The following is a 9,967-nucleotide window of genomic DNA, read 5'->3' as shown; positions in this document are numbered from 1 at the left end:
TGACTGCCAAATGTAAGAAAAGAGGATTGTGGAAAGAGGGTCAAACTGGTGTATCACTTCTTTTCGTTCAAATTTCACATCCAAACCGGTATGACACACCTAAACCAAAACCGTCAGTTATATGTAAACACAGTTAACTTAATCATATTTATATTTTTACTATTTTTTTTTGCATATTCTTTTTCCAAGCAATCTTTCGATAACATTTTTATTCAGTCATGCATTGAAATTAATCAAAAAGTGCTAAGCCAAATTCATATCTATAAACACAAAAATATTATAGAGTGTATTTTAATACAGGAAGGTTAAAAAGAGACGCATTAATTTATAAGTTATCTTACAATTTTATTTTTCTCTTAAATCTACAGTTACAAATAGAAATTATAACATTAAACACACTTTTAACAAACGCCAATAGATTTTATTTATGGAAATCAAAAAACAAAATAAATATCAACTATCTGAACGCTTGCAAATAATATTTTTCTACTTCTATTTTATTGAAAGTCATCTACGCACGCAACATGATTGACATCGGTAAAAAATATCCAAAAAAAAGTTTTCAAATTTAAACCAAATTGGTACAAAAAATTTCTAATTTCATATAGATATTTTTTCGCACAAAATCAAACACAATTGTAATTTTAATCAATTTTCATGAAAAAAAAGAACGAATTCAATCTGGATATCTTTTCTCAGAGAATCACTCGTAATTCTAATCGACTTCTGCGAGTAAAAACGATTTCCTGCCAAAAGGAAAAACAGTAGACTTATTCGAGCTAAACCGTCAATTAAATCGTCTAAGTTGGCGCGGCCTTCCTTTCCGCGAGCTTCTCATTTATAACATCCTGAGAAACATCTCCAGCATTTAACGCACACTCAGAATTACCTGTTTACGTCATACGCGCATACGAATCAAGCACATATACAAATCGTACAATGGACGAGCAATACATTCTACGTTAGATACGGATACGCAAGTCGAACGCCGTGACATGGACGATGGTCCGTTACGTTAATGCGACTTTTTCGTTCGCATATAACGTAAGAACGTAACGGTCGGATTGCCACGAACGAGTGCACACCGCATGATCGCGTATCCGTAGCGATGCGCGAAGTGTCGCTTCCGATTCGCGTTCCCTACCGTTTCATGGAGCCCAGATATTGCTATCGACCTTCCGCTCGCCAGCGAAGAGTCGAGAAACCCTTCGAAAATATCTTGCACTATTCCTTACGACGAATTACAATTATCTTTGTAATAAAAAATAATTAAAAAAAACAATATTAATTATAATAAATAATAAAATTAAGATCAATATCAGTCATCATAGTGGCTTTAAAAATACGCGTTGGAAAGTCCGGTGAAGAATACACATTGGGTGATTAATTAAGATTATATGTATGATCCTACACGCGGCGGACTGAGAAAAACGTATCTGGAAAACGATGAAATTCACTAGGTGTGACACGGGGGCCTAAATGTGTCGACCGGGTTGATGGATACGATTACTGGCCTTTCGCCGTGCACTGTCCGCGAGTCGATAACGGTCTTGGATCAGACCGCGTGCGTGGGCACGCGTATGTGTACACACGGACACGTCGGTCAAGGTATACGCACAGATGTGTAACAGCACGACGCGCAAACCAACTCGTACGCACGTTTGAACCGCAAGCCGGGCGCTCGTCCAAATCTGCCAGTAGGTCAGTGGAGGGGCCATCGTACTCGGCCGAGTGCCCGGGCAGCATATGACCTTGACCACGATTCTTCCTACTGCCTGCTAGTGCTGCTCCAAGTGCGACGACTTATCGATCCTTATCTTAAAGTTTCGGGAAAAATCGCGATTCGTAAGATATGTAGGAAGCAACATGTCAAACGCATCATTTGGTGTCGAGAGTCAACGAACATTTTATACAATTCCTATGTCTACAAATTTTAGTAGAAGAAAATTATAATTATCTACAAGTGTAAAGCTTAAATTACAATATAAATGCTCTTACTGTACGATAATATCGCTTATATTAACAAATCGGTGTAAAATATGAGAGAGAAAGAGAGGGAGAGAAAAATATTGTAATTGCATTAAACATTTTTATCAGTTATGTAATAATTTTTCAATAATATTTTATTAATAATGTTTGATGATTGATTTCTAAAGAATATTGCAGTTCTAATTTATAATGATGCATTTACTTTCTATTGATAAAAGAAAAACTTTCAAGAAGAAAACTATTGTATACATGATTCTCAAGGAAAGTCACAGTTTTGCAGCCACAATATTTTTCATCGTTGAATAATAAGTGAAAGCTAATTAACAATCAGCTGTGCGATGTAGAGCGCGGGATGTGAACACATTTTCTCTATCGCTTTAACATAAACTCAACAATAAATAGTACAAAGTAGGCAATAAAAGACAATAAACTGTAAACTATTACTAATTCTCATAACTTAAAAAAGACAGCCATTTGATCTTTATTTACGCGTTCCCATTAACGTGGAATTTAAGAAAAAAGCCGGATGCATTTTACAACACTGTGCCCTTTCTCGAAGTCCACAAGTCAATGAAGGATAAATCAATATGATGGGAAAATAACGGTAAATTATGTGAAAGTTTATTTCGCGAATGTTTTTCGCCGGAATAGGCGGCGGACGGAGAGTGGAGTCGAGATAAGCGTTCGGCGACGACGTTAATTGGAATCCATTCGGCACGTATACCGCGTGCAGCTCATCGTGATTGCAATTTAATAGTAGATTACACGATTACCAAGATTACACAAATCATAAAGATTAATCATTACTGCAATTGCACTACTTGTCAACGAATTAACAGTTTCACGTGTCACGATGGAATTGATTCACATATCTTACTGTTGGAAGATTATTCGAAAGAACTAACTGTACGCTATTAATTGACAATTTTGCAACATTTTCACCCGTAGGGATTGCGAAGTATCTGATAACTTATCGGATATCCTACTTGATAATCATTTCTGTTCCAATTATCATCCTGCGCATATCCTGTAAAGAGGAAAGTTAAAAAGCCTGTTACAAAATGTTATAAAAATTTGATATGAATAGGCAGAAAGACTGTTTTACAATAAAATTACTACAAAACTATTGAAAAAAGTTCAATATTATTAACATAAAACACATTAAAACAAGCGTTTAAAAACTTAAAAAGACAAATAGGGACACTTATAAATATGTCAATTATAAAGTTATCAGACAAACAGCTGACAGCTGTTCTGCTGTTTGCTACTTGTCGCTGTCGGCTAGCATTAAATATTTATGCCAGCATCAATACAGAATACGTACGCATATTTATCTGTAAAGATATATCAGTTGGCTCGCGGCTACCGATAAGCCACGTTAGTCTTAACTCAGTCTACATAAACGTATAATGATGTCAAGTCATTATATATCATGGCAATTTGTTTGATAAAGAAATTTATTTTATATTTGCACAACTCAAGTTTTACTTTATAATTGTATAATCTAAAATTGAATGCATGACGAGTTTTTACTGTTAAGTAAATTTTAAATGCAATCGTACAGAATAATATAAATTGAAAATGAAAATATTTTATTACTTTTTTCCTATTATTATTATTCTATTAACAATTTTTTTGAATAATGGATATTTGTTTGATATTTTTCACGATAAGCTTTCTTTAGATGATCTTACCTGTTGGATAATCGGCCGATGAATCCGCCGCAGTGGACCATATTTGAAAAGGATGTGAATGATGTGCATGGTGAGGCTGTTGTACTTTGCAAATTTTTAAATGCGCCAATATTGATGGTAAAACTAAAGATCCGAGTACAAGAAGTTTTTTGATAAAATGAACTCCCAAGAATATCGGCAATAACAATAACTTTAATTTTACTAAATTTAATAATATAAGAATCGGGAGAATTATGGATTTCTTTTTCTTGAAAATTCGCCAGTTGCCTGTAAAATGAATGGTATACGTTAATTTTCGATTTCTCTAAAATTGTCAAACACTGTAACAGACTGTTGCCGTTACGAGAAATACAAGGTACTAAACGTTGTCATTTCGCATACATTGCTTTTTCCAAACATTTAGAGCATTGTAGCAAATGACATAGAATTTATAGCGATAATACTTGTTTCGCGTAACGTTGACCGTTATCCGAAATAAAATGCAACAGAAGCAACGATTAAATTATCGTCCCGTTGAATAGAATACAATAGTAAGTACACCTTTCTTTGTTATTGCGAGGATTAATGTGTCACAAAGATTTCAAGAATTTTAAGACTAAAAAATATGAAATGCAGTTATCGTTTGTTTTTAATTACTACGTAATCTAGACAGAAAACTTTTTATTTAAAAAATATATAATTTAATTTTATAAGAAAATAAAATTTTTCAACATCCCTTTATTAATGTATAAATATTTTTTCATACGATGGATGTTACTAGATTTTACCTTGAGTTTCTTCCTCCTCCTTTAGTTGCTTTAGCCGCTTAAGTTCATCCTCGTCCATAAACATCAGATTCGAAGAAATATCACGTGCGTTTTCCGAATTGCCTACTGTATACACAATGGCACGTTTCGTCAATAAATCTTCTACACTGTTTCTAACAAAATTCAAGACTTCCGTTATGCCGCCTTTAAATGCTCGAGAATATGGCAAACGAGGCAAAAAGGGTTGCTTGTACATCGATGGGATCCTTATTATTTGAAATGGTCCGTAATTAAATTCCTAAATAATAATATTTTTCTTAGTTCAATTATAATTCCTAAATATCATAAATTAAGTGCAATTGTTTATTATTGTTAATATCTGATAAAATATAGATTTATATCTAATAAATTTTAATTTAATTAATGTTTTCATTAAAATTTTACATGATAATTACATCATAAAAATTGTGACATTTCTAAGAAAAATATAGCTAAATCAAAATCAAAGAAAATTAAATGAAATAAAAATAATATTTCCATTTAATTGTTGTTTAATTTGTTACTCATATTAAGATTGTGTAATGTGAATTAAAATTCTTAAACTTTTTTAATTAAACGTATTTACATCAAATACCTTTTCTTTCACTAATGTGTTCAACCACTTCACGACTTTGTATTTTCCACAAGTTGAAAAATCTCGTCGTAAGCTACATTCCAGCTGGCATTTTTGAACAAAAAGATCCGTTGTATTGTCAAAAGACAATGAATAAGTCCGATGTGAACAGATGATCGACAGAAGAAATATCCAACATAACATTTCAGCCACTTTTGAACATCCGGCTCTGCCAAAACATTTGACAATACCGAAATTTTCACACTTCATAATTTTAATTGTGCACTATAAATTTCAATTATTTCAATCAACCGGTTTATATTTCCTTATAGACTGCGGCGACGATCATCTCTTTCGTTCCGAACTTGTATAATCACTCTTCGCGTGGATTGTACAGACTGGATGAATCATCGTAACGCACCACACAGGAAGGTCGCAATTAATTGAAAGAAACCATATGTAACGTTACAAAAGTGTCAAGAGTCACCGCAGCGTGCTATCGCGCACTATTTTCCACGGCACGACGATGCACGTACGTTAGAATGGCGAGATTAGGTCCACAAGCTCACTGACAGTGGTTAGAAGGTGTCCTGACCATTTATACGGCGTGCATTTAGGTCGGTGGGGGTAACGGTCCATGACTTAGATAATGCCGTACAGAGATTGCTGCTGCACTCTGCACGACGCGGCGTCGCGGAGGACGCGTTAGACTCGCCGGTTGGCTGTTTATGAAACCTCCACGTAATCCACATAATGACAGTGAAAAGTATTGGCCGCATTACGAAATTCGTAACGCATTAAACGAAAATATTGCTGCTCGAAAATCAAGAAGAAGGAAAAGGAAAATTATCAAAACAGTTATAACGTTGCACAGTTTCCGTTGCTTCAATCTTCCTGAATTTACTGCGATTCACTCTACGCGTTCTGATGTTTGCGGAAAATAAAGAAAAATATTTGCTTAATAAAGCAGGATAACATTTATATATCAAGTACCTTGAAAGCTTCAGTTCGATTATCTTATTTGATCCAGTAAATCCAGAAAACAATGTTCTAGAAAGAGTAAGTAATCTAATTTTCGATTAAACATCAGAATAATTTAATAGTATATTATAGTTGCGCAAAATTGTCAGCTTAATGGCATACAATCAAGATTTTTCACGAAGTTTGCTTAGAGAAACGGCGGTGAACCGCACAATAATTACTAAACGGTGTATGTATTCTCCGATTTCATCGTGTAATTCTGTGTCCCTAAGCGGAATGTCCTATAATCGAATTTGCAAAATGAGGACAGAGGCACATATTGTGATGATCGTATGATAACAATATCCTTCCGTGATTCCCTTTAGAGATCCAGGAAAAAGTTCTCCTCCGACATTCTCTTCTGCGTAATTGCAGACGAGAACATTCTTCAGACGGTGGAAGCATTATATTTTCTAGTGTACCCACCCGCAACGACCGTTCAATTTTTGATTGCAGATAATCGCAGATAACGTTATAATTTGTAAATAATCTCTTCTGGAAGGCAGAAAGTAAATGTCATAAGATTGAGATCGTAATCTGTATTTCATTCGAAAATCAGAGTCCATTTAAATCATGACTTCAATCTTAATTTCTTATTCTTACTGCTATTAGTATAAATGTTCAAGTAATAATTTTTTAAACAATTAAAAATTATTTTAATTTTTAGAAATGTAAATTAATATAAAATATATTCAATTTTCTAATTCGATTTTTAACGAGATAGTAATCTTATTAATTTCTAAGTTACACAAAAATTTATTATTAAATGTGAAACAAATTTATTTATGAGAAAAAGTATTAAAGTGATTATCTAAGGAAAAATCGATTACGGTTGTGTCGATTACGATTAAATCTAAATGATCCAAAGAATCCAAAAAATAAGTGTAAATAAGCAAGTCCTAAGGATATATATTTCAGTGCTATAACAAATATATTTCAATTCGCTAAAGGATATATTTCAACGCAGTGAAAAAAAAAATAAGGCGGGTAAGAGGCAATTGATCGACCTATTAACGCCATTCCAGTCTTCGCATGGAATCAGAATATTATATATACAACGTATGACTGCGGCGCAGCCTCTTTTCTGTAACCGGTTTTCACCTTTGCGCCTTCCTTTGGCTTCACATCAAATTGTTTATTTGCCATTTACACGCGATTTTTGAAAACCACCATTTGCTCCTTGGTAGTCAACATCTCATCCTGCCTTGATAGTTCGCTTGACATGTTTTATGCTGTGAATACCGTGCCACAAACAAACGCATTTAAGCGATGTAAAAAACTGAATAGATAAAATCAAATAATTGGAAAACTAAATTGATCGATCTAAATCTCTATATTTTTATAGCACTCTCGATCTATAATTATAAGTATTTTATACAAGTTTATTATGCGTCATATTAGCTATCATATTACATTGATATGTTATAAATAATGTTATATCACGCTAACAGGCTTACTTAATCAAGAACCTGGAAAATCTTGTCAACAACAAAACTAAAATTTATAATCTTTCTTTTTATCGATAATTTGTAACGGCTAATACCTTAAGAAGATCTTTTGGTTGTAAAAATTAAAAATATAAGCTTCAAGGTTACGAAAAAAGCACGATTCACTGATCCATTGAAATACGGGCAATAAATTTTTGCAAACACGCAAACCTGAAAGATTCACTGGCCTGGAAATTTGCTTTATCGGATTTGCATAAAAAACATCACTGAAAGATCATTTTCTGTGAACGGTATGCGCCGGCTGGATTACCACGATGAGGAATGAATAACAAACACGCTGCTTGAGGCATGCCGAGCACGTTTAAGCGTACGAGCTTTCACTCGCGGTTACGAGCTCGAAGCAAAAAGGACACGCGACGGAGGTGCCCATTCGCTCATCGACTTCTCTGTGGGATGGAAGAAGATTCCGCGACGACGGGAGTCGACGCGAGTCAGGTAGGATACTCAAGCGTGCGCTTTTGGCTCGCGACGTAACCTGCTTACCCCCTTTGCTCCGCTGACCTAGCTATGAGACATTGGCAGGATATGAAATCGTAATAGAGCTATGCAACCGATTGCCCGATCTTGATTATTCCAGCTTGTTACACATTCCTAGCCGGTAAGATTCCTGGGAGGGACGCAAAAAACTGTTTACGAGGAAATCATTATTTTTGCTTGAACTTGTTGAACACCATTAATCATCGATTGAAGCTTCTTGATTAGAAGCTTATTGGAGTAGCATAAAATATCAATTTGAGTCGCTTATTGTGAAGAGAGATATGAGTCCCAATTAATTTTAGAGAGAAACTAAAAAATATTTTAATATCCAACTTTTCTTATTGAATATGTAATCGTTTCTATTTAAATAAATGATATTAATAGAAAACAAAGATTATTTCAATAAAAAAAAGTTATTGTCTTGGTCCTTGTAACATCTTATTACGTGGATGTATTAATTGTTCAGAAAATTATTTTATTATTTTATTAATAATTTTCTGTTACTTTTATCTTTTGTAAAATATGAATATGTAAAAGTTGCAGTTCGAACAATATAAGCGAACTGCTCATTTCCATATTATCAGCAAATTATACGATAACTTCAATATCATAATCAAGATTTGATTACATCAAAATATGAAAAATGAACAAAAGATAAGCGCTAAACTGTCCAACTAACCGCTAGAAGACTCGTAAACGTCGCAAGATGTAAGACGCAGTACTTTACTTTACATTGCGTTAAGCACTGGAACCAATCGATAATTTCTACCTAGGAGCCGCAAGATTAATCTTGCGTTAGTTACGATACTTTGTAACATTCACGGCCTATTTCGTGAAAAATTTATCATGCATTTAAACAGTGGCAGATGAATATCATTTAATGCAGGAATGACATTGCAAAATATCCACATCTTCAGAAATAAAAACGTGTTCTTGCAATTAGTGCCTGAGAAACGTTGAACGATATAGAAAGAATCGCATAGATCTAGAAAAAATTTATTGGCACAAAAATAAAAAAAGATTTGTAAACGAGTTTTTTAGAAAAATTATTCTTGTAAATTAACAATTATTCTGCAACGAAGAATCTGTATCTTCTATGTTGTAGCATTTACAATTTGCAGTAGTAATTAGCATTTCAAATAACTGACATTCGTTTGTACTAAATTACGTTTCGATGGATTTACCAATTGATATCCAATTCAGCGGTACGTTTAGCGGTGAAATGAAGATGTGTTTAGCGACAGTCACGGTGGCCGGTTCATAACTGAAGAAATGACTCAGGGTTAACCGGGTATAGCAATTAAGGCCTTTGACTGTCATTGTCAACATCGTGGGACCATAAATCATAAAGTGTTGTGTAGCAATTGCGCATGGCTTAAACAGCCTCTCCTTTAATTTCGTTCTCACGGTTGAAAACATAATCTTAACAGCAAAATTGCAATAGCACTACAAAATTACAAAGTGCGGGAATAATCAGAAGAAGATACGATTTATTTTAAATAAAAAGTAAATAAGATTTTTTTTATTTGTAACAAATTATTTTTTAGCGTTTAATTCATTACACATTTTTTGTGTTTTTAGTTGATTACTTTGGCATAATATTGTATTAATAATTGCATATAAATATATTTACTTTATATTGTATAAATTAGCTAATACTTTTATAAACTTTTAATTAGAGGCAAAAATTTCACTTTTTGGATTCTTTATTGTTTTTATGATAAAAAAAATGGTTATTAATATTTATTAAAAGAAACTTCATTTACAATACAAATTGAATAAAACATTGATAAATCCTTATATTGTTTTATTTTTCAAGTTATTGTCTTTGGAAAATATATGCTCTTTTTATATGAACCATCTCAATTTCTATATCATCCATCAAACTCTTATGAATATGGAGATGGAATATTTGCATTT

At 33.3% G+C, this 9,967-nt stretch overlaps 1 protein-coding gene across 1 annotated transcript; it reads right to left on the bottom strand.

The window, feature by feature from the left end:
* Window positions 1-324: 324 nt before the first annotated feature.
* LOC105675491 (uncharacterized) lies at window positions 325-9,590 on the bottom strand. The gene is made up of 4 exons (XM_012372689.2): window positions 5,064-9,590; window positions 4,451-4,727; window positions 3,684-3,950; window positions 325-3,016 (listed from the first exon to the last, which is right to left on the bottom strand). The coding sequence occupies exons 1-4, from the start codon at window positions 5,310-5,312 to the stop codon at window positions 2,928-2,930; spliced, it is 882 nt and encodes a 293-aa protein (XP_012228112.2). The 5' UTR covers window positions 5,313-9,590; the 3' UTR covers window positions 325-2,927.
* Between the last annotated feature and the right edge of the window lie 377 nt (window positions 9,591-9,967).

The sequence above is a fragment of the Linepithema humile genome, chromosome 5 (genome assembly GCF_040581485.1).
Source record: "Linepithema humile isolate Giens D197 chromosome 5, Lhum_UNIL_v1.0, whole genome shotgun sequence".
Classification (NCBI taxonomy): domain Eukaryota; kingdom Metazoa; phylum Arthropoda; class Insecta; order Hymenoptera; family Formicidae; genus Linepithema; species Linepithema humile.
This window is presented reverse-complemented; position numbering and strand designations above follow the sequence as displayed.